This window comes from Balearica regulorum, chromosome 18 (genome assembly GCF_011004875.1).
Source record: "Balearica regulorum gibbericeps isolate bBalReg1 chromosome 18, bBalReg1.pri, whole genome shotgun sequence".
Classification (NCBI taxonomy): Eukaryota; Metazoa; Chordata; class Aves; order Gruiformes; family Gruidae; genus Balearica; species Balearica regulorum.
In genome coordinates this window covers 12,196,271-12,220,782 of record NC_046201.1, presented here as the reverse complement: position 1 = coordinate 12,220,782, position 24,512 = coordinate 12,196,271, and the positions used below count along the sequence as shown (strand labels likewise).

At 47.3% G+C, this 24,512-nt stretch overlaps 1 protein-coding gene across 3 annotated transcripts in view; it reads left to right on the top strand.

Annotated features, from left to right (window-relative positions):
* The window catches only part of NDEL1 (nudE neurodevelopment protein 1 like 1), a 28,270-nt gene extending 5,666 nt beyond the window's left edge, over window positions 1–22,604 (top strand). For 2 of the 3 annotated variants that reach the window (XM_075771055.1, XM_075771057.1), the window contains exons 2-9: window positions 3,896–3,993; window positions 5,353–5,506; window positions 6,781–6,929; window positions 8,017–8,153; window positions 10,456–10,629; window positions 11,452–11,543; window positions 13,857–14,008; window positions 22,333–22,604. In XM_075771055.1, coding sequence (XP_075627170.1) covers window positions 3,908–3,993; window positions 5,353–5,506; window positions 6,781–6,929; window positions 8,017–8,153; window positions 10,456–10,629; window positions 11,452–11,543; window positions 13,857–14,008; window positions 22,333–22,420 — 1,032 coding nt within the window. In that variant the 5' untranslated portion in view covers window positions 3,896–3,907 and the 3' untranslated portion in view covers window positions 22,421–22,604. Of the gene's footprint in view, window positions 1–3,895; window positions 3,994–5,352; window positions 5,507–6,780; window positions 6,930–8,016; window positions 8,154–10,455; window positions 10,630–11,451; window positions 11,544–13,856; window positions 14,009–17,178; window positions 17,214–22,332 lie in introns of all 3 variants that reach the window. The other variant, XM_075771056.1, reaches the window with a different exon arrangement.
* Window positions 22,605–24,512: the final 1,908 nt, after the last annotated feature.

Genomic DNA, 24,512 nt, shown 5'->3' with positions numbered 1-24,512 from the left:
TCTGTTAGACTTCAAGCTGTGTTTGTGTTTTCATGACTTCACTGAAAGGTGGCTCCATAAAGATTTCAGTTCGGCCTTGAGTGCAAGATTCCTTAAGCTACTTGAAAAATGCTATCTGCATGTTAGTTTAGTTACTTCTGCTGCATGTTGGATTCAGCCTTTGGCTCTTGTAATATCCAGAGGTTACTGAGCATCTCACTTGTAAGGAGGCTTTTGGAGGTGGGAAACCAGATTTGTCCTGTACAAAACCCCCTGGATTTAGAGAAATTCTTAACCTACAAGCTGCATTTTTTTCTTTTTTTTTTTTTAGAGTGATCACAGTGTAGAAAAGCTGTTCCATTTTAACAGTGGAGAGTTACTCTGTCCCGCTGACTGTGTAAGGGGGGGCTTGAAAGGAGCCGCCGCGTTTTGAACGTAGCTCTTGTTTGAGAGCTGCTTCGGATCCTGGAGTTATGCCCGCGTAGCTGAGTTTTCCCAGGGCGCTGCGTGAATGCTAGGCTGTGTTGTAATGAATTCCGAGTGGGCAGCAGCATAAGCCTGCTCTCATTTTCCCTGGAAGACGCTGCTGCATTGTCTTGTCTGTATCCTGAAAGCCTCAGTGTTATTTGTCAAAGGCTTGATTCTGCAAGTGCCACGTATGCAAAGAAGCCCGTGAATAGGAAGGGCTTGCCGTGCTGGTTCTCAGCTCCTCACATAATGCCCAGAGCTGGGACAACCAGCAACAGGCTGAAGCAAAGCAGTTTTTGTTAAACTCTTGGTATTCCATGGGCATCTGCTCTCCCACACGTAGGATGTTTAAAATTGTCTAGTTATGTTCTGATAATGCCTAGGAGTTTCCTTCTGTCATACATATGCGTGTGTTTAGGTAGGCCGGTGTTTCTGCACCATAAACGGAGGGAGCGTGCAAAGGTTGGCAGAAGTGAAGTGATTTACGTACAGCTGTGTGCATTTGGAAGCTGTCTGCATCTCCCAGCTCTCAGACTAGTATTTTGGCCATGAACCACCTTGTTTGCAGAGTGTGTATATGCGCTCTTATCTCTTTCTCTTGTCACCCATGCACGCGAGGGAAGACGAGTGATGTAACCAAGTACAAAAACTGGGATTTGGACGTTGGAGCTTAGTTCTGCACACTGCCATTGGCATCTGACATAGGTGTTTATGCAGTGCAGTTAGCAGATCAAAAATTCATGCTGATAGCAGTAGGCATGATGGTAGATGTGGGGTGCGGGTAATCATGAACCGGTGCTTAGCCAAGACAGGCAAGGGATGGTAGACTTCAAAAAGGTGAGCTTGCTCCCACTGGGTGGTTTTGGGAAGGATGAGTTGCTACTGAGGTGCCTGAAGTGCCACAGGGCTGAATCTCCTCCCTCTGGTGTCTAAAAGGGTCTTTTTACAAGGGAGTGAGGGGAAGAAAAAAAACCTCTCCTGCATCAGCAGTTGGTGATTCTGTAAATACTTGTGGGTCTCAGGGTCTCCCGCTTCTCACACAGACTGACGTGTTTGCAGGGATTCCTCGGAGGTTTGTTTCCAAGGGTGTGCCCCGTTTGAGCAGACAGGAAGGAGTCTTGGGCCCAGACCTACCTTATCTCAGCGACTTCTAGGAAATGATGTAAGATGCTTCCTTGTACAAATTTTTTTCTAAACACATCCTGAATTTTGCTGATGGCTGGTTTCCAGGATGTTTACCTTTTGAGATCAGCTCCGCTGGAGCTGTGAGAGCTGACCCCTTTTTGTGCTACGCCTCGCTTATTTTGGGAAGAATGTGCTTCTTGCTGATCTAAGCCTCTCCAAGTGTGCTGGTTTACAGCCGAGTGCCCCTAGAGGAAGTGTCAGAAGGTTTTTACTGAAGCGGTTTCAGTGAGATCAGTGCAGGACTGATGTTATGGACAGCACGCAGCGGTAGCCGAGCCGAGCTGTTCACCTCTTCCTGGCAATCGGAATAGCAGTTCAGGAGTTGCCTGACACGTGCCTGAGCCACAGCAGATGTCTGCTTGCCTTAATGCACCCAGCTGCAAAACCGCAGCAGTTTGGGAGGTGATTCATGGGCTCTACCTCCACTATAAACAGTCTTTTGCATAGGACTTATGATTTCTCCTGTGTTGTGATCAGCTGCCTTGGTAACAGGTGCAATAACTGAAGCAAGTACACCCAAAGAAATTTTTATCTCAAGAGATATAGCAGGACTGAAAATATATGTGCCGGGGGAATTATAATGGCTCCACATGTGTCTTATTTTCTCAGTACAGGGCAGTGCAGACAAGGAAACGCTATCAGTTCTCTTGGGCAGTATGGAGACCTGATTCATGACACACTTGCATCTACAGTAAAGCTGTAAAGTTAAATGCACAAAGTGTGAGGGTTGGGGTTTTTTTGAGGTGCTTAGCACCCTCTGGATAAATTTGATCTTGTGCCCTTGGATTGTGGCAGCTGCAGTCTCAGTTGAAGAAGAAACGTGCCAGTTCTGCCTGGCTTTATTTGTGAGATAAGTGCCAGTCTCTGAAATGAGCCTGTCTGTCTGCTGATGAAAGCATTGAATTGTTTTGTCCCACTTTTAGGTGTCTAAAATGTGGGTCACTGAGATGCAGGACATATTAGTGTGACATTTTTAGGCCTGAAGGGACAGTGTTGGCTATTGATGCCTGTTAGAGTGTGAAAGTCAGGACTTCTAGGTCAGCTATTACTGATTGATGAGCTTGATGCAAGCATTGTGTAAAGCCTCTGCTTTAAACGGAGAAGAGGTTGGTTTCGCCTTGTTCTTTTCTGGGTGTTAATAACAGAATTTGAGTCTTGGCTTTTGTGGAGAAAAAAAGATGCCTACTCATAAAAGAGCTGCAGAATTGCTTGGGGAGAGCCCAGAAGCAGTATATGGTGTGGTGTGTCTCCTGGCTGTGGTCAGGAGCTGTGCTGATCTGAACACTTGTCTCGGTCCTGCTGTGCATGGCAGGGCCATGACCTTCACTTTGTCATCTTCATCAGCTTCTTAGACCTGGGGTGTGTTGAGGCCTCAAATGTCTTGTGTCTCCCTGGACAGTGTATTGCTCTGCTACTGAGCAGCAGTATAATAACTACGTGTTGGGTTGTGTTTCTTACACTGGCTAATGGCTGAGCAGCAATGCAGATGGCATCCAGCGGTCCAAGCAGCTGAAGAAAGGAGGTCCAGAGAGTGCGGTCCCCTGCCTTGGCACGGGAAGCTGGTTGTCTGAACATCTCCAGGCTGAAAACGTTGTTATATGACACAACCATGTAATTTTATGAGAAAGGCTGATCTTTCTTGTGTCATTTAGAAAGGACGGAGGAAGCAAAACTATGTGGGTAACTTATGTTACCTGCGTGTGTTACACAAAAGCAGCAATTAGCTAGGACTCAACATAGGAAGAGTAAATTGAATTTTAATCTCTGCAGCACAGCGTGTTAGCGGTTGACCTCAGAGTGTTTGTCCTTGTTCATTACATGTCTTTGCAGCTTTAATAGGAGCTGTAGTGTGCGTCGCTGTGTTGGCAACAGGAGGCAAAATCTGTTTAAGAACATTTTATGAACAAAAGTGGAAGCTATGATAACTGTAAATTTTAATATCCATATCAACTGTGGTCCTAAGTGAGCTTGTGGTATTAACTGCAGTTTCAGTGGCAGGTATGAAATACAGCCAAAATTTCTGGTCTTCAGGCTGCTGCACGAGCATTTCCAGAAGCTGGGTAAAATTACATCGCTTGTTGCAGCAGGTCTCTGTGCTGAATGACGCTTGTTAGGGATCGTTAACATCCTGCTTGCGGGTGCCAAGTCTGGATGCCGCTGTCAGAAAGGCCATGGTGATGAAGCCTAGTACTTAGCAGCAGTTTCAGGAGATGGTCTGCTTGTCTGTGTATCCTGAGTATATTCTTATGTTTGTATCCTGCAGGTGATATTGATCATGGACAGTGAAGAAATCCCGACTTTTTCGAGTCCAAAGGAGGAAACTGCGTATTGGAAAGAGCTTTCCTTGAAGTACAAACAAAGGTACGGTTGTAGATTTGCAGGCTGGATTTGGCTCTTAATGACCAGAGCATGGTTTAATTTATTTGTCTGCAAGGCTACACCAAGATGGGTATTAGATATTTTAGAAAGAATCTCTGCCTATCCAGCTTTAAATCCAGCTTTAAAATTTCCAGCCTTGTGGGAGCTGAGTGTTTCTTGTACAGTGTTACCATGCCATGAACTCCAGGCTATGTTTCGAGCATGTTTGAGCAGGAGCAGAGCCCTTTTGCGATCATGTGCATCTTTGTATGATTAAAGTGCTGCCTTAAGTAGTATCTTGATGTTTTATCATAAGAAGGCGCCTTTGGGCTTGCCTTGTATCATTGCTGTTCCCTCGAGCTTCTTGTAATTGAATTACTGGTATGCAAAGTGGCTGATGTGGTGTCTGCTGCGATTTACTGAAGTGTACCTCATAGTCCAGCCTGTACTAGTGTCCTCTTTTAGGAGGCACAGGGCTTTTTGGTTGCCAAAAACGACAAGACAGGTTGTTGTCTTGAGTAATGCTGTGCTTCTTGTGGGAGTGGCGTGTGGTTTGAGGGTATTTTTTTGAGTGGGGGGCATTGGAGACTCCCAGTTTATTTTCTCTGGAAAGCTTTTGTGGCATTCAGTGTTATTCATGTGCAGTTGAGGAAGGGCCTGTCTGTGTGGAGAACCCTAAGCTGTTCTTGGGTGTCAGAAAATTCTGTCTTAGGCACCAGTGGATATGTTGTTTCCTAAAGCCTTGTTAGCTCAGCTCTTAGCAAGCAGCAGAGAAAACTATTACGTGTGGTAAAGATGCAAATGTAATATGCAGAGTATGTGGAGTGGCTACTTCCAGTATTTAATAACTTGCAGTGGTGTACAGTAGGTATGCGCTGGCTTCCTGCTGAAGTCCTCAGTAACCCTAAGATTCAGACCTTCACACTTTTCAAGAACCTTTAATTTCCAGGTAGTGCAGAGATCTAGAAACTGTTGTTCTCTCAGTTTTTGACCAAAATCAGGTTAAACGTTTGCTAAATTCATTGACTCTAACAAGTCTACTAGCAGTGAAAGTTAATGGAGTATAAAGTGGTTTTCAGACTCCCATGAATCCTGTTAATAGCCTTGATATGGGTTTGTATTCACACATGCATTTAATGTAGCTATTTGTTTTGATGCAAGAGAATTAACTTCCTTTTATAGCTAAGCTTAATGTAATTTCTCCGTTTCCCCATTTTTCTTTTTCCCCCTTAGACGTCTATGGATGACACTAAAGCACTTTAAAACTCCTATTTTTTCAGCGTATTATTTTGGAAGAGCTGTGGATTTTGTTTTAACTTGGGAGATGCTGGATTTTCAACTGATGAAATCCTCTCCTTACAGCTTCCAGGAAGCTCGTGAAGAGCTGGCTGAATTTCAGGAGGGAAGCAGAGAATTAGAAGCTGAGTTGGAGGCACAGCTAGTGCAAGCTGAGCAGAGGAATAAAGATTTGCAAGCAGATAACCAAAGACTGAAGTATGAAGTGGAAACATTAAAGGTAGGTCTTTTCTGTGATAGTGTTACCTCTTCTTAAGGATATGTCTTGGATCTTGTTTTAGATTGTCTGGTCTGTTCTTGGTCACTGAATATCCAAACGAAGTTAAGGAGTTGTCTGTTTAAGATCCAGACTTTAGTGTGGCATGTACTCCAAATAAGGCCAGCAACTTACCAGGGAAATTTCTGGCAGAATTTTTCTTTTTCACATCATGAAACACTTGTCATGGTGTTTGTGCTCATTTGTTTGAATTCTCTAGGCTTTGCCAAATAGTAGCTTTATTAGTTACACAGGCAACATCAGCATAGCAACAGGGTGGACAACACAAGTATGTTTGGTCAGACCACTGCGTTGTCATCTTTCTTTGCAAACTAGTTTTTTTGCCCGGAAGGTCTCCTTGGTTTTATGAGACCTTAAAGAAAGCTGAAGATGGGTGATTTGTGCACATCTTTCAGAGAGAATCTCATAATTAATTATTAACAGCTGTATCTGGAGACAGGAATTGCGTAAGGATCTGCGTGTGCAGTAGGTAACTTTTAATTGCTATCTCTGTGTTAACAAGTTCTTGTCTCTTTTGGAATCTCGGAAAAGCCATGGGTTTGGTAGTCTTGGGTTATTTTAGTGAAGGCAAAGGGTGGAAACTTACCCAGTGGAAATAAAGTTTATGGGATTACTTGTTTGCATATCCAGTCCTAGCTCTATCTGGAAGGTCCATATGTGTTTTAGAAGGTCAGTAGTTTTTCCGTAAGCCCCAACTGTACCCTTGGAGCTGGTGACAGCGTGTTTGGGAGTGAGTTCTTTCAGTCTTTTGAAGATGACCTTGTGGACCTGGAGGTTTTGTAACAGATTTCAGTGACTCTCCTTTTTGCTAATGGAGATGTCAGACAAGTTCTGGTAACAGTATGGCTGTTGTCAAGGGAGAGGCTCTGAAGGGGAGGCTGTGTGGTTAGATTTCTTTCTGGCTTCCTAGATGTTTGAGACTTCAGAGCAGCTGTCAGTGCAGGCTGTTAGGAACAGATGCAGGGATACATCTCAGCAGCCAGCTGTGGCGTGGCGAGATGTCTGTGCACAATGCAGCGTTTGTGATTTTATACTGTGTCCAGCTCTGATGTTCAGAGCGTGTTCCTTCTACCTCTCCAGTTTTTTGCTCTGTGTTACCAGCAATCCCAAATCAGCAGACTGCAGTGAGTATGCTGCTTTCTTTGTCCCCTTTTTTACTACTGATGACTTGGAGCGTGTATGCGACTGATATTTATCTCGCTACTTCTTTCTTTCAGGAGAAACTGGAGCACCAGTATGCACAAAGTTACAAGCAAGTGTCGTTGTTAGAGGATGACCTGAGCCAGACAAGGGCCATTAAAGATCAGCTGCATAAGTATGTGAGGGAGCTGGAGCAAGCCAACGATGACTTGGAACGTGCAAAGAGGTGAAGGCTGCAAACCTCTTCTTTCCTTAAAGTTTTCACTAGATTTTTTCTTTGCTATTTGGATTGATCATTTTATTATTCCTTAAAAGGGAAGATAATGCAGACTCAACCCCAAACAAACTCCCAGATGCTTGATTCTCTGTGCAGTGCAGTTTACCCTTGGAGTTCACCTCCATCAGCTGGTTGCGTTACATTACAGCAAGGAAGTCAGGGGGACTGAAGTGCTTCGTGTTCCTGTAAGAAACAAGCAGTGCAAGCAGGCTCAGAGCAAGCCAGGCCAGTGCACTGCTTTTGATACTACCAACTGTGTGACTCTTATAATATATTTGTGATCCTTGTAGCTTAAAGCCCCTTTGAAGTAAGAAGCTAATGCTTTACATAGTCCCCTTTTAAATCAAACAAGGCAAAGGAGTCTCCTCTTCCCTTGCATAACAGCTTAATGACTGCAGGGAACAAATGTGTCTTTTATAAATGCATAAAATGAACAGGCTGCTGTTAGAAACGCCCAGTTTTGGAGTAGGTCATGCTTCCGTTTTGCTGAATGGGAATTTTGCCATTGATTTAGCAGGACCAGGAATGAGCCTCTGGCTATCTGGCAAAAAGATCTGAGAGCTGAGGCCCTGTTTCCACAAGGCTTTTAACCTCATGACTAACTTTTGACACACATGAGTTATCCCACTGAAATCATGGAGTGAATTGGGTCTTAGGTAATATCCCAGTGCCCTGCTTTCTGCATTCGCTGGGCTGTTGCCTGTCCAGAGCTCTGGAGAGTACAGCACCACCTGAACCAATGTACTGATTAAATATATGGCTTTGGAGCATGCCTTGGGAAAAATAGAGATGAGTATGCTGGACTGGCTCTTTCCCAGCTCTTTGGTACATCTCTGAGAGCCAGATGCTATCGTGTTCTTTTCATCTTATTTCCCTGCTTCTTTGGAGTTTTAGTTCTTTCTAAGAAGCATTTCCATAGCTTTCAAATGCCTAACTTGAATGTAGACCCTGCTAACATTTTTCTTCTATTATGTTTTTGAATACGCTTTTATGTTGGCTGAGCAGAAGAACCTAATATTCTGGATTTTGTTTCTAGGGCAACAATAGTTTCATTGGAAGACTTTGAACAAAGGCTGAACCAAGCTATTGAGAGAAATGCGTTTTTAGAAAGTGAACTGGATGACAAGGAATCACTGCTAGTTTCTGTACAGAGATTAAAGGATGAAGCGAGAGGTATGGCTTGCTTGATTAGTTCTGTGTCTTGGTACATTGTTGGCTTGCTGAGAGAGACGTGTAGCAACCAAAGCTCATGTTTATAGAAAGCCTCACATAATGAGACTTGAGTGGGCTGCATAATGTAAGAGTTAGGTATTACTAACAGTATGTTCTCTATTCTTTGTATGTCCAGCGTAGCTAAGAGGGAAAAATTGCTTCATGTAGGGCAACATTAATATCAGATTAATTCAGGACTTTTAACACAGGTGAGTACAAAAATACTATGTTCCACAGATGTAATAGAAATGAGGAAGTGTGCTTCAAAAGTTCCCACTTGCTGTGGTCTGATGCCTTGTGTAGGAAGGGAAAGCACAGGAAATGACAGGGAAATACATGATAAAAAGTTAAATAACTTTCTTTAAAAATTCTGTCTCCTTTGTTCCTTCTAAACCTCTTGGAAATTGCCTGGTTTATTTAAGATATTCCAGTAAAGACTGCGTTTAGACCTGTGGGATCAGAGGTGTCTGGGGTAGTGTTCTGGGATATCATCAGGAGTTGGGAATTCCCCAGTGGATTTCACATTGAGGATGCTGGGGAAGCATTTTTTTAATGGTTGGTGGAAATTGATTTCTGTAATAGTGGGGATGATCTGCTCACAAGCCTGTGCCTGCCATTAATGTAGCTTGGAGCTCAGTGGGTTTCAACTTTGTTTCTCAAGTGAAGCTTTCTAAAATAATTCCTCAGTTAAGGGCTAGATCTCAGTGTAAAACAACACACTTGACAACAGACTGGGATTTTTTTGGTGTTTTCCTCTGTGAACCTCTTTGAACCAAGTTTGTGCCCCACAAATAGAAAGCCTCTATTGGAAGCATCAGGGTTTTTATAATAAGTATGAAAAGGGAGATTAAGTATTTTCTGAGGAAATATCATAGAATCATTAAGGTTGGAAAAGACCTCTAAGATCATCAAGTCCAACCGTCAACCCAATGCCATCATGCCTACTAAACCATGTCCTGAAGTGCCACATCTACACATTTTTTGAATGCCTCCAGAGATCGTGACTCCACCATCTCTCTGGGCAGTCTGGTCCAATGCTTGACTGGCATATACAAATATACATTTTGTAGTGTGGGGTTAGGGCAATAATACTGGAAAAAACCAGCAAAACCTAGGGGACTATTTTCTAGACCACTGGAATAATTGGCAAAAAACCATCTCGTTTCTTGGGTGAGTCATTTGGAAATTTTTAGCATTTGTTAGGGTAGCAAAGCTACGTGTTATTCCCCCAGACAGCAAGCAGGAATACTAGCCACTAAAAGAACTAATATGGTGTAAAATATAACATTTCTGATTGAACAGCCACAAATCCTCTTCTAGGAGCCCGAATAGATTTTAATTTCAGCTGTGCTGTTTTACTTAAAATCAGTTTTAAATATTTATGATAACTTAAAAGCCATAGCGTACAACTAATTTTGCTCTGGCACGTTGTACCAGATTGAGGCAAGGAGTAAGAGTTCTGTGAAAGATTTAAGTTGCTCTACCCAAAAAGGATCAACCCTCTTGTAATGTATTGTTTATTTGCATCTAGTCCTTCCTAAGGATTTTATAGATTCATTGCTGTGCTGATGGTCTATGTAGCAAATATGTGTGGAAATGTGAGGGGACAAGGTAGGAATAAGCAGCAGTGTGGAGAGGAGGTGAGAATAAAACATGAGGTTCCTAATCTCTAGTCTTTCCCTGTCATTTGGACTACCCAGCACCTCCAGTCTGCTCTTTTACTTGTTGAGGCATCAAGAAACTGGAAACAGCCCTTTGGCTATTCCTATCTTTGGCTAGTGCAGAGTAGTGTGGATTATTAACTGGAAGAATAACATGGGGAATTCGAAACACAAGAATAGGTCATTCCTCCCTTTTTCTAACCTCTGTTTGAGGAGGAGCTGAATATAGTTCAGCAGACATTTGTGACCAGCTACAGATTTTGTAACACGCTTTCCATGGGAATCGCACTACAGATGGGGGAAAATACTGAGGCTAAGTTACCTGCCGTGCTCGCTGGGACCACGCAGCTCTCTGGCCCAGGGAGGGCTCTGTTTGCTGCCTTGCTGCTCCCAGCCGTAACGGGAAGTGATGGTATTGGGCTGTGACTCTCTCAGGTGGGGTCCTTGCTGCTGGAGAAAGCCAGCAGCAGGCAATTAATACAGGGTTGTTGCAAAGTGTCTCCTTCTTCTCCCTCCCAAATGAATGGAGAGAGTATTTAGTAAAGAAATCAGCTGCTAATACGTCTTTGGTTGTTTTTTTTCCTTCTTCTCTCAACCCTTAGACTTACGGCAAGAGCTAGCAGTACGGGAAAGGCAACAAGAAGTCACCCGAAAGTCAGCGCCCAGTTCTCCAACTCTAGACTGTGAAAAGATGGATTCGGCTGTCCAGGCATCTCTCTCCTTGCCAGCTACGCCCGTCGGAAAAGGATCAGAAAATAGTTTTCCTTCCCCAAAAGGTATAATTCATAGAAGCTGTGTCTAGTTGTTTGGCAGTATGTTCAGCTTGTTAACAAACAATTTCAGACCAGGTGCTTGTTAGTGAACTTGAAGTAAATGCAGGTAGGTGTGGATTCCACATGCATTGCATAAGGTGTGTTTAAATCCTCGGGCAGCATCAGGTGCATTTAAGGAATATAATGAGTAAATAGCATGGAAAAAAAGGACAGTGAAGCTTAGATACCGCTTTGAGGGGGCAGGGTTTTGCAGTCTGCAGTAAGTGCCTGCAGTAGGGCACTGAAGACGTTTGGGATTGCAAGGAAGTGCAGTGACTGGTATTTCTGCTTAAAGTGGAGGAGCATTGGTGGGTAAACGGTGGGCAGTAATTCTGACAGTCTAGAGTCTCTGTTACCATACATACTTTTCAGGGGTCCTGTTTTCTCTGTGAGGCAGCAGGATGTTAGTCCAGTCGCCTTCCCCATCTGGAAGGATCTGGAAAATCACAAGGATTAATACATTATCTTTCAAATTAGAAAGAGTAGGTTCCAGAGGAGGCTCTGGTTGGATTAGATGGATTGCAGGCAATAGCCTTGCAGATGGAGCGTGCACGAACTCCGCATGGAGGTCTAATGGGAAAGAGGGCAGTGGACAGGAATTAAGCTTTTTTATTTTTCCGAGGCTAGTGATCATGCAGTCTGTGTATTATTGTGGGGTAGTGGTATGAAGAGTCTGCGGTAGGATTTTAGATTTACCTTTTTAAGTAGAGGTTAATTTATTTAAATTTTTTAAAAAATGAACTGTGGAGGAGTGGAGCATGTAATAAAATGTGTCTGTGTTTGCAGCTATACCAAACGGATTTGGTACCAGCCCCCTTACTCCTTCAGCTAGAATATCTGCACTCAACATTGTGGGAGATCTGTTACGGAAAGTGGGGGTGAGTGCTGTGAACTGAGGTATTCCTAGCTCCATGCTGCTGTCACTGAGCTTTCATCCTTGTGCGCAATTACAACAAGGCCTTGGCCCATGCTGAATACACGCAAATCCAAATCATCCACATTCAGTGTTTAGTATGTGATAATATTTTTTTATCTTGATTTGTAAAGCATGTTACTAAGGTTCTGATGCCAATTTTGGGTGATGAAATTCCTATTTGGAGTAAAATGTTTCTGAAGCACTTTGGTATATGGGGTTAGACACTGTCAGCTACTTGTTCTTACTTTAAATGGGGCCTGCAGCTTCTTCTGTAACAAGACCAAGATGCAGAGCTGGACCTCAGACTGGGCACCTGCTGCACACGAGTGAGGAGCCGAGATCACGCTGCCAGTGTGTCCTTGTGTGCCTGGGGAGATCTGCAACAGGTGCTGAAAGTGGAGGAAAAAAATCTAGAAACCTTTGATAAGAAAGTGAGAAAATAAATCAGGAGAAAGCCAAGTGTTCCCATCTGTAGTTGATAGGGAAGTGAAATGTGTGAGCCTTTAAAGGGATTACCACTGTAAGAGGGGAAGAAGTGGTTTAAACATCTGTTACAGTGTTGTTTGGGATGCCAGGCTTTCCAGTTGAAATGAAGACATGACTTCTGAGTTATGAGAACCTTGTTGATGTGCCTCAGTGGTTAGTGTATTGAGTGGAAGCATAGATAGCGTTGATGTCTAGCCTCTGGTGCTGGCTTTCGTCTGTCTCTTGTGGTTAACACTGAGAACAGCAATAGCCACAATAGAGAAGTTGTTTTAGCAAAGTTTGAAATTAAAAATTACCTCGTTGCTCTCATTTGGAGCCAGTGAGCTCGTAGTTGGTTTGAAAGGGCAGCAGGACAACTCGGGGTTACGGAGTGACATGTTTAAAATGGGATCATTGTGAGTAAGAGTCTGCAGGGGATTTAGGAAGCTTAATCACAATCCCATGTGATTACTCTGCAAGGACAGGAAATGCCAAATAAGCATGCTTCTTTCCCAGCCTGCTCTTAGACACACACTCTGCCACTGATACAAAATTCCAACTCACACATTTGTTTAGTAACAATTATGGGATGTTCAGGATTTCTTTGGGTTTGGCTGCTCACAGGGTGCCTCATCCCAAGCCTTGGACTCCCTTTCTGTGCAAGAAGTTTCCCTTCAGCTTTCTTGCTTGCAGCTGAGACAGGGACTCACTTGGCACAGATCACACTGGCTATTTCCAGCTGATAGGTGCTTTCAGACCAAGAGATAGGTAGTTATCTATATCTACCTATATAGTCACTAAGTAAGCTTGCATGGATTTGTAGAAGGCTGTGTAGTGTTCACTTCTGCTAGCATGTCAGTGCCTTATTAATGGAGTGTTTTTCTACGTGGAACAGAACCAAACCCCATGTTTGGGGATATGAGTTTTTGTCTCCAGTGTATGCATTTGCAAGTGCCTGAATCCCCCCATGCACAGCATGGGTGTAACAAATAGTTGGAAGGACTTTCTGCTAGACCAGACGGATATTCAAGTTAAGCCTTAGTTTGGGATAGATGGCAGAAAGGACAGGTGATGTTCTGAAGTAAAGGAGAGAATCAGGATTTTGGTCTTCCTCCCGCCAGGAGTCAGTGGATGAGGCAGAGACTGTCACCTTGTATAGGGGAAAAAGACCTTGCCAGGCTTGCTTGGAAGTAGTGGAGACGAGGTACAGACTGCAGAGACGGGCTTAGCTGCTGTCTTTGATTCCTCCTCCTGATGCTGTGGCTGTAGCACGTCTTGTTCTGAAGTATATCAATGGGGCTTGAGAAACTGGCTTTGTTTGGCAAGCCAAGATTAAGAAAGAAATGGTAGAAGTCACTGTCTTGGAGAAAAAAAAAATCATCTTGCCAAATATGTAGTCCCTCCCAAAACTTGAGGATTCTGCTTTAGGCTCTTAGTCTTCTGATTAGCTTATGCCAGCCTTACTGCAGCTGCTGAAATAAGTAGTTTTGGTAACTTCTGCTAGGAGTTGGCTTCCTTATTTTAGGTAATTAATTGAGAGTTGATATGCTCTAAAACCTGAGGCCTAGTGGAACTGAGTCATGCCTGGCAGTCTGTATCAGCATCTCATTGTGTGGGTTTCCTTTGTGGTTGGATGTCAGAGAAAACGACAGCTTTTTTACCGTTTAGTTCCATTTTTGCCAAAGGTGATCACACTGGGGTCCTGATCGTGGTGATCTTGTTATGACAAAGCCTGAACTCAAGCAGCAAAATATTTTCTCTTAATGGCATTACTTTTTTGACTTTTTTTTTTTTTTCCCCACTTTCACAGGCCTTAGAATCCAAATTAGCTGCTTGTAGAAATTTTGCAAAGGACCAGGCATCACGGAAATCCTACATTTCAGGGAACGTTAACAGCGGCGTGATGAACAGCAATGGCACAAAGTACCCTCACCCGGGACATACTTCTTTCTTTGACAAAGGGTAAGTAAGGATATATTTTTGTCCTAAAGGGGAGTGTGTTTCAGGATGCTACTTAGAGCAGAAGTCTTTCTTGGCTTGTCTTTACCCCACCACAGCTTTTATCCTATAGGACAAATAATTTGTGGAGCCAAAGTCTCAAGGGGTTGGGGAAGGTGACAGTGCTGATTTCTGTAAAGCGAAGAGGAAATGGAACGGGCTTTCCTCATAGCTAGTAGGATGTCGGTGCCTGTTCTGTCCCTCTGCTGCCTAATCTCTTGGTGGCTGTATCTCAGGTAATACAAAAACCCCAGGCAGCAAACCTGCTAGCAAAGTGAACGTCCCCAGGTCAGTCGTGGTGGAGTTGCCATAGTTACTGGTGCGCTCGTGCGTGGGGAAGTACATTAACCGCAGATCTGGAGGTTCCCTTGGTGAGAACAGCTGAGTGCAGGCAGCAAATGCTCACTTGGAGGGTGGTGCCCTGTTGAATCTACTTCCCCCTCTATTAGGGGAAAAGAAAACGTCATTAATGGTGCAATTCTAGCTGATTGAGGAGACAACTGTCTCCATGCTGGCTGTGCTGTGCGTCAGCCGTGAGATCAGAAACTGCTTTCGCAGGAAGTACTACCCCATGTGTCTCCTGTGGCTCGCCTGTGGTCAGAGCTTCCTTTGGGATACTGGGAAGTCATTCAGCAGGAGGGTTTTCCCACATTCCCCTGGAGCACAGGCCCCCGTGGTTGTATGAAGAGGGGAGTGAAAAGCACAGCGCTTCTCTGGTGTTAGCACAGTGGTGTTGTGAACTTTGCTTGGTGTCACTGGGCAGAACCCTCCGTGCTCCCTGCATGGTTGTAGTCTTCTATGTTAAACCTCAAGCCAGTGCAATTTAATGCTAATATTCAGCACGTCCTCAATCCAGAATTTATTCTGGAGAGTTAAAGGAGCTGTTACCAACCTGAAGTGTGCCATATACAGAGCAGACAAGCTGAGCTTCCTACAATCATCCTCGTTTGAGCTGAATTGCGTTGCTATGTGGGTAGCAGGGCAAGTTGCATCTTAGAAACTGGCATTCAGATTTCTTAGAGCCACTCTTTTTTGCTGCTTTTGGAAAGGAAGAGTTTGGAGACTTAACAAAGTCAGTGTCAGGTGCAAATTGGTCAGACTTTTGGGTTGTCTGTATACTGCAAGGCTGCCTGGGGTCAGTGCATCACCACAGCACTGCTCATGCTTGCAGTGCGCAGGCTACATTTCAGGTGCAAGCTGTCAGGGTAGTTGCTAGGAGAGATTATAGCTGTTCTTAGGAGGCAGCATGGCTATATTGGGTTGTGGTGTGATGAATAAGCTGATTGCTATGTGGGGGTCACTTCTAATTATCCAGATTGTCATCACACTTGTTATCTGGGCTGGCTGCCTGGAGTTAGGAGCAGGTTGTAGCTGAAAAAGGCTTAGAAACCCAGCCTCCTGAAAGTAACTTCTACACAGAGATGGAGGACGTTAGTGGGCTAGAAAAGGGGGTGGAAATGACTGATGTGCTTACTTGCAAGTTGTTAGAGATCCCTGCATGGCCCTGCTGTCCTCTCCTTCTCCTCTGCACCCCCATATGCAGTTCACAGTGGGGCGGTGGCCCATGCCTCTCCTCTTTACATCAGCTCCTGCTCCTCCTTGCTGCCCCTGTCGAGGTCGATGCACTCCGGGGGTGATGGCAGTGTCTGTGCTGTGTACATGGCTCCATGGCTGCTATGTAAAACCTGTATAGTTTTGTCTGCACATGTAAGCTAAAACCGAGGTGTTACCTGAATGAGGTCAGCCTCATCGTGCCCATGTGCTGCAGCAGCAGCCGAGCCCCTAGCTGTGCTGGCATGAGTTGCAGTGGCTGGGCATGAGGAGCTGAGTCAAGGCATGCCCTTTCTTCTCCCCTCTCCTCCTCTGTCTCCAGCCCCTGCACTCTCCTCCTTGCCCCTAATTGTTGCTGGAGCCTGAAACAGTCACGTGTGATTGTAGATCTGATTCGGTCTGCAGCCGCTGCCTAAAGAGCAGCCGGTTGTTGGGCGGTGGGGTTGGGACAGAGGTAACTCAGCCATATCGTTACAGTCCCATTTATTTTCCTTTCTCTGCCATTTTGTTGGTTAAAATGTTTGATGGGTCTCCATCTCCCATCAAACACTTGGTCTTTGCTTGGTGAGTGGAGCTGAACAGGCAGTGATAGGCAGGAGCTGGCATAGGGGAACATTGCTTTAGGGGAGGCCAGGAGGACAGCTGGGCTTGCACCGAAGCTTTGCTCGAGAATTGGAAGAGTCAGGACTTTACCTGCTTTTTTAAAACCTAACAATGTCTGGTGTAAAATTAGTTTCCTGCAGACTTGTTCCGTCAGGAGCATGCTGTTTCTGTCCAGATGCCAGGATATGGCAGAACAGTACCTGAGGATGTTCTCAGGTAGATACTTGCTTTTTGCTGTTGCAGTTGTTCTTAATTGGTTATTAACTTCGATCCACTTGGGGAATAAAATGGCTCCGACCTTGATGGGCTCTGCAGAGGCCTGGCACTCAAACAGCAGAGCTGAGACAGCATGAGCCAACATTAGGTGTTTGTTCCTTGGGGTGTTAACTCCTTGTTCACTGCTTCCCTTCCTACACTCTTGAATGTCGAAGTCCTTGTAGTTGACGTTTATTCTTAGGTTCCTTTTATGAATCTGTTGGGCTTTGTTTTAATAAAACAAGCTAAAGTTTCAATGGGAGAATGCCTCTGCCTGCACATTTCTAGCAGTCCCGTGAAGCATGTGGGTATGTCCACACAGCGGACACCGTTATCCACAACCCTGACCGTAATACATCAGGCTGTGAATCAGGGTTGTCTGTCTCTTCCACTTTATAAAAAAAGTTACCCACAGTTCCCTCTTTTATAGGGAAACTCAGATGCAGGTGAGTAATCCCATGTCCCCTTACGTGCCTCGCAATGCTCTAGGCTTCTATCTGGGTCGTGCGCTAGCAGCAGTGGAGTGTGGTGGGAGCGCTGGTTGTCACTGAAATAGGACCCTCACCTGCCTGTGCAGAGCAGAGTCTCATTATGCAGAGGTCAAAGAGGAGAGGTCTGGTGAGGTTTAGTTGAACACCTTTGTTTTCCCCCATTTCTTGCATCCAGGGTTATGCCCAAGAATGTCTTTATTGTGTGCATAAACTGTTTCAATTTTTCTCCACTAGGCGTGAAAAGGTCATATTCCCCACCTTGGTCATGGGTAAATGAATTCATTTGCAATGATAAGCTGCATGCCTTTTAACTTCGTGCTTGGAGGTGCAGAGTTGGTGGTTATGCTAGCTGCATGAGGTAGTTCTCAGCATTACAAACTAATAGTCCATGATCAAAGCCTGAGGCTATAATCCCTCTCTTTCTCCTTACTTCAGATAAACTTCTCTGGGGCTGTGACCTGCTGCAACCATAAGATTGAGTGCTGCTTGCTTTCTTGATTAATTAATATTTCTTCAAATACATGCATGTTTCTGATTGAATCAGTCACATCAGAGATACAGGATGAAGTATCGCTGCTGTTAATTTAGTCAGTTTTGAAAGTTAGTTTGCCCTTTGGTCGTGTTTTTCCTTCAACATTTTGTTGGCTATCGGCTCTGCGATGCTGGATGCTCGGTTGCCGTGGTTCTGGCTAATGGGAAAGCAAGCAAAGGCACAGATGTGCTGGGAGCTGGCCAGGGGTGCAGAGCAGGGGGAGAGGACAGCGTGGTCTGCAGCGTATGGGTAGAGCCAGCGGTGCTCCTGCTCGGTGTCACCATCCCTGCCCAGCACAGCCTCGCCAGCTGGAAGCACCCGGAGTGGCACGGCTGTGCCAGTGGGTAGCGGGGTCACGGGCTCTGTGGGAGGGATCCTGCGGCACAGGGGCTCGGTGCAGGCACCATCTGCAACGACTGAGAATCGGATCTGTCTCACTTATCTGCCTCTCAAGGGAGCACGGAGGGTTCTCCATGCTGTCGAAAGTGCAGATCCCTACCAGCCTGATCTGCCACAGCCTTGTCCCCATCCTCCTCCTTACACCTCTGTGCTGGGCATTCCTCTGCCTCCTTGTGCTATTATTGCTGTTTGGGAGAGTAAGTGGTGTGTTTTAAAGCATTGACCTGCCTGAAAACTCACTTTTCCTCCTGTTTTCTTGTGGGCCTATTCTGCAAGTATGCTTCGATCCATTTACTCCTCGGGCTGGGCTATTCAGCTACAGGAGAATCTTCTACTGAGGTTTCGTTGGATATTTAGAGTTGAGGGTGTCTTGGAGATAAGGTGCTAAGTACAAAATACAGCTTGAAATACAGTTGAAACGAGTAAAAATCTATCTTTAGCAATCAGGGCAGAGAAAGCGGTTGGAAATGGGCACAAAGTCCACACCACTGTAGGGACAGGCAGTCAGACACATCCATCAGAAACCACTGCAGGGGATGTTTCCAACAGGGACTGGTGGTCTTGGCTCTGAAGCACTGGAGCCCGGTTTCCCAGGAAGCCCAGAGCAAGGGCGCAGTGTGGGCCCCACAGAGCGTGTTGGGCTGGGTCTGAGGGATAGGGAAGCAAGGCAGAAGCAGGAGGCAAGCGATTTCACTGGGATTAATCACTGCAGGCAGGTCTCCAGGCCATCGGGCAGCATCAGCTCGGTGCAGCAGCCCCACATGTGTGCCAGGCTTGGGCAGAGTAGCCAAAGACTGGAGCAATGCTGTGCTCCTGGTGCTGTCTGAGACCTTGGAGACAGAGCACAAGGACTTCTCTTCCCAGCTCACTTCTGGGAGGTTAGGCAGGAGTCATCCAGCACATTTTATTTGTTCTTTTTTACACTTGCTCAGTTTAACATATTTTATTTTTCTTTAACTCTGTTTCTAACTTCAGTAATACTGACTTCTTTTCCTATTTTTGTGTATTTTCATGTTACCAGCAGAAATCCATGGCTGGGTGAGACCTCAGCAAGCTGAGTCATAATGCCAGCTTTCAGTATCCCCCCAGTTGCTGCTACTATTTGAAGCCTTTTTGTGTGCCCCACTTACTGACCTGGCTTTCAGCAAATCAAAGCTGCTGCTTTATTTCTGCACCAAGGGCAAGTTCGGGCCAGTGGGATGCAGTGAACAATGTGGGTAACTGACTCCAGGAGCTGATCCTGGGAGAAGCTGCCACAAGCAAGCACTCTGCACTGTTTTCCTGCTCTCTTTTGGTTTTGTTTTTTTTTAATTAGCAAACAATGAGGAAACCTCAAAAGGCTTCTAAACAGGTTTTCTATCTTTTCCATCTTCAGCAGAAAGCCTTATCATGTCTCCCTTGTGCATTCGTAGTGCTGTGAGCACTCGGCATCCTGTGCTGGTTAACACTTGTAACACGCTTGCAGCACTCATCCTCTTGATGCTCTGGCTCTGTGATGGGGCTGGCTCTTCCTTCTTGTTTTGGGCATCACTGGATTATTTGTGACACAGGTGATTTAGGCAGAATCCTGTCATGTCTGTATGGCATCTGTGCTGAGCATCTGATGGCTTCATGGCTTCTAGCCTTGTTTGTGTACCTCTGGGAGATGGAAGAGGGCACCCAGGCTGCCAAACATGCCTCTGAGCAGGGTTAGAGATGTGTTGCTTCGTTTAAAAGGAGAAACTGCCTGCAGAGGCAGGTCTGTCGGATGGTGACGGCTGCAGGGAGGTGTTCTCCCCACAGGTGGAGCTTGGCCGCTGGAAACCCAGTTCGGGAGCACTTGGTGCCCCAGAAATAGCAATGTTTGAGAAGTTTGTACTGTTTGGCCCATCCCTAGTGTACTGCCGTGTGCCACGGCCACGCATTGGGGTTTGATTGAAACACATCATGTCAGGGAGGCAGAGGGCAGCGGCGTGGAGGTGCCTGGTGGTGGGGAATGCAGCTGCCTTGGTGCAGAGGGGAATGACGTGCCAAGGTGTGAGCACTGTGGGGACATGGCCCTGTCTGCCCGGCCTCGTGCATTGCTGCGGGGGATCATTACGCTGCAGGGACAGGCTGCATGGGGGGTGATGGTACTTGCTATGGGCTTTGAAGGCATCAGCTGCCCTCCCTAGCCTGCCTGTCCCACGGTGGAGGCCAGGAGGTCCTGGTGGAGACTGGTGCCGATGCAGCCGAGCTGCGGACCCGTCCAACCTGCCCAGGGCGCTAGCATTGGCTGGGCTGCGTTCACTGGGCTGCATCCTTGCACGCAGCAGGGGCTGGGCACCATCCTGTGTGTCTGTCCATCGCAGACAGCAGCTCTGAACTTAGTGCAGGAGACGTGACAGATCTGTAGAGCTTGGCTTTAATGTGACTCATCAAACACAAGCATCTCCAGGCTGCTGATGTTGAATGCTGCTTTTCCCTAATCCTTTCAAAAGGGAGTAAAATACCACATTTTAATACTGTTTGGTCTTTCCCCTCCACCCTGTCCTACTTGGCAGAGGTGCTTTGTACTGATAACTAATTTCCAGAGTCATGTCAGGATCAGGTTGGATTCGTGCCTCTTCATCCAAATGCAACTAGCAAAATACATCTGCCCCTAAGCCTCTTCCAGCAGCTTTTTATTGCATACAGCCAGGGAGACGCCTTTTTGAAATGTATGAAATCAATACCCAAATGGGAGCTGAAATTTCTAGCTGAATGGGGAGGAGGTGGGAAAGTGGCTTCTCCTGCTCTGACCCAGGCCATGCTAGTGTGGATGTTCAGCAGCAAGAGAGGGAATGGAAACAGCCCGGCTCCCTGTGGCGGTGAGCAGTGTTACCATGGGAATCTGTCCTTTCAAGCAAGTGTGGAGATTTTTAGCTCTTTACTGCTGTTCTGGAAGGATTTTGTAAGGGCCCTGTACAACAGCAGCAGCCTTCTGGCTTTGCTGGGCGGGTTTTTGCATCCCTGATACAGGAGGTGCAAGGTCACTGGTGAATATAAGCAGCGCAGGAACTGTACACCATGCAAAAAGGGAGTGTGGAAACTGCTGGGGGTGCTGTCGTGAGCCATTGGCACATCCCTGGGGCAGCGATAGCAGCGAGCAGGGTATGCTCCTCCAGGTGTTTGTACTGGGTGCAGCCTGGGACCACAGAGCTGCCAGCTCCCGGGTTGGCTTCTTCCTCATCAGTAGGAATGCTCATGCTTCCTCATGCTTCTCTTCTTGCTTTTACTCACTGTGGCTCACTGACCTAAGCAGCAAAGGCTGTCTCCTGAAGCATCTCTTCTCACAAGCATACCTCTGCCAGGAGAGATCCAAATACTGTCTTCTGGGGTGCCGGTGGTTCGGGCAAAGCTGGTGAAGTGCTGTAGAGGCTTTGTGGGAGCAGGAGGGGACCTGTCTTGCCTTGCCAGGGTGTGGGTGTTCCCCCCCACCACCTTCAGTATTGCAAACCCGACTGTGAGGGCAGGGGGCTGGTTCTGGGATGACAGCAGGGGTGGACGTGCTGTCCTCATACAAGGATGTAATCGCTTCTGGTTGTCAAGGCTGTGGTGGTGGGGGGGATCAGCAGATGGTGAGCAGGCGCTGTGTGGTGAGCCTAATTACAGAAAATCTGTCAAAGCCTAACAGAGTAACGATGGAAAAGCTGTCAGACCCACGTGCTCCTCTCCCAACCCACCAGGAAGCCAGGGTCTCCACACCTTCACCTCTCCCAGCAGCCGGGGGAAGGAGGGAACCCATGGATCCTGGGGGTGTGAAGGCACCCAGAGCTCCTGCTGCACCCCAGCCAGGGGTAGCATAGCGTCCAGCAACTCTGCTGTGCTTTAACATCTTCCTGCCTGCTCTTCCAGAGCCCGTGAGCCATGGCCATGCGTGTGTCCATCCCGGTTACTGGGCAGAGCTTGCACAGAGCCACCCAAGAATTGGATGCTGGTGGAGTTGGCCCCAGCCCTGCTGCCGACCCCTCGCCGCTGCGCTGCTTGCACAGCCCTTGGGGCTGCACGTTGCTCACAGCCGCTCCTGTGCAAACAGGCAGCGATTAAGAGGGACGGGGAGCTGATCAAGGGGACCAAGCCTACAGAGCTGCTGTGCCTGGTGCCTTCAGCTGCTTGGACTTGATTGGGACTTGCAGCCCCAGCAGGCTCAGGGTTTGTGCCGGAGCCACTTGTCCTCTGGGGCTGGTCACCTCAGCTGGCATGTGCCTGCTCTGGGCAATGGTTTGAGCACCCACCTACATGTGTCCCCAGCTCTGGGTGAGCGCTGCTCCTCCCAGCTGGAGGTGGAAGCCTGTTGCGGTCGTAGGTTGGCCCCGCAGCCATGGAGCAGTCAGGGTGACAGATGCTGTGAGGAAGGGGGAGAGGGGTCTGTGTTCCAGCTGCTGGGGATGGGGGGGCAGCAGTGCCATCCCCTGGGGCTGCTCATCACTTAACTGCTGTCTCTTGTTGCTTCTCAGGGCAGTAAACGGCTTTGATCAAGGTCCCCCTGGACTGGGAGCCTCTCGACCCTCCTCAGCACCTGGCATGCTCCCCTTGAGCGTATGAGCCCACGGGAGGTCATGTGTGGACTTGCAGATGCTTTTCTCAGCCTACCACAAGAACTGCTCCCGATTCCTCCCTGTTTCTGCCCTGCTGGAACACGACCCACACCGTGCTGTTAGAGGAGACCCTGCGCTTGTGGCCCTTCACGTCATGTTAATACAGTTTATTTTCTCGTGTTGCTATAGCAGACGTTGTGTCAGCTCCATCTGCTGTGCAAGCTGAGACAGGCTGTGCTCTGTTCCAGGGGAGGCACGAGTCGTGCTCACCAAACCTCAGCCAGGCAGCCCTCGGCCCCTCATGTTATCTCTAACTTAGTTTTGGCATGAAACAATTAAGACTCCCCTTCTCTCTGCCTGCTCCAGCATCCTGTGCTTAGGACAGGTAGCTGCTGCCCTCGCGGTGGGGGGGGCTCAGACCTCTTGGCAGAGGCTCCAGGGGCAGCAGCACTTGGGCCATCGCTGCCTGGGCACCAGCTCCAGGTGTGTCACTCGGTTACTGCAGCTCAGTGAGCGACACGGGGCAGGTGGGTGTCTGCTCCTGCCTGGTGCTGGGGCAGGCGGGGGCCGGGGGGGGTGTAGGGCGCAGGAGGCTCCTGCCTGGCTCCTTGGGGCCCGGGGCAGGGAGGGGTGGGGGGCAGGAGTGAGGGTCATACCCATCAGTCACATCATCACCTGCATTAGTGGGAGCTGGCAGGGCTGAGCAGTGCCCAGGCATTCTCCCTTGCGCTCCTGCACCCGTGCAGCTGAGGGGCAGTGACACATTTAGCTGTGGTAGCACGCTCATGGTGCCCATAGCACAGCTTCCCAGCCCAACTGTACCTGTTCTTCATCTGACTTACTGCCCCACCTCTCCACAACAGGGTTCTGCAGAAGCATTAGGAAGCTGCTAATCGAACTGGTGGCACTGTCTGTGAGCTCCCCTCCCAGGACCCTGTAGCCATCGCACCCTGCTCCCATCTGTGTAATATATGACGATTTCACAGCATCACCTGTGGGCTTCTGTGACAGTTTGGGCGACTGCGTACCTTGTGGGTCTTTCAAGCAATGTCTTTGTGCGATTTCTCTATGTGCCTCAGAGTCGGTGGATTTTAAAACAGACCAGCAAACCCAGCCGGGGTTTGAGCTGTGGGTTTAGAAATCGTCATTCCTGGTCCATCACGTTCAGTTGGCTCTGCAGCTCCCAGTTGGTTTATTTACAAGCGCTGAGACAAACCATTGGCCCCAGCAGAAGGGAGGTGGGCAGCACCCCCTTGCTGTTGGGGTTTGGATGGTCCTTCTTTCCTGTGCATCCTCTGCTGCATTTGACTGTTTACATTTGTTTTATTGTACATAGATTTGTAAACATAATATCTTTGCCTAAGATCTTTGTACATAACTTGGGCTTTGTAGCTTTATTTATTCAAAATCTATATGGCATGTTTCAATAGGACAGTGTACCATACTGCTGTGGTGACACACATCATGATGTGGTTTAAAAAAAAAACAAAACCCAAAAAACACAGAAACAAATGAGAGTAATCCTCCAAAAATAAAGTTCTTTTAATGTGGAATCAGTGGATTTTGCAGAAATGGTGGCAGTGGCTGTATTTTGTCCTGTAGTGTTTTCTGCCAAGCCCCAGGGCAGGGTTGGAGCTGCTCCTCTTTGCTTTGCAGTTTGATTTGTGCACAGAGGGGAACAGCCACAGCTGGAATGTGCTGAGCAAACACCTTTTCTCAGCTGCAGCTACTGGCACTGAAAGTCCTCATGGCTCAGCTGAGTCCTGGGTTTCAAGATTTGATTTTGGGAAGAGCCTGGGGAAACATTGGAGGCCTCCAGCTGCAGCACTGCGGATTTTTACCACCTCAGAGGCATTTCTTCTGCAGAGCCAGGGGGCTCTGGCCCTTCCCCAGTGTGCACCATCCCCTCTGCCAGGTGGGCTGAGGGCTGTGGCAGCCCCAGGGCCCCCCCCCACCCCCCGAGTCTGTGCTGCTCCCAGCTCTGCCCTGCAGCACCTGCAGCTTCCCCAGCCTGACCCCTGAGTGGGTGCTGCCACTCACAGGCCCCCAGGCTTAGCGCCAGCCCAGACACCCAAGAGCCTACCCAGGGGCTGTTCCAG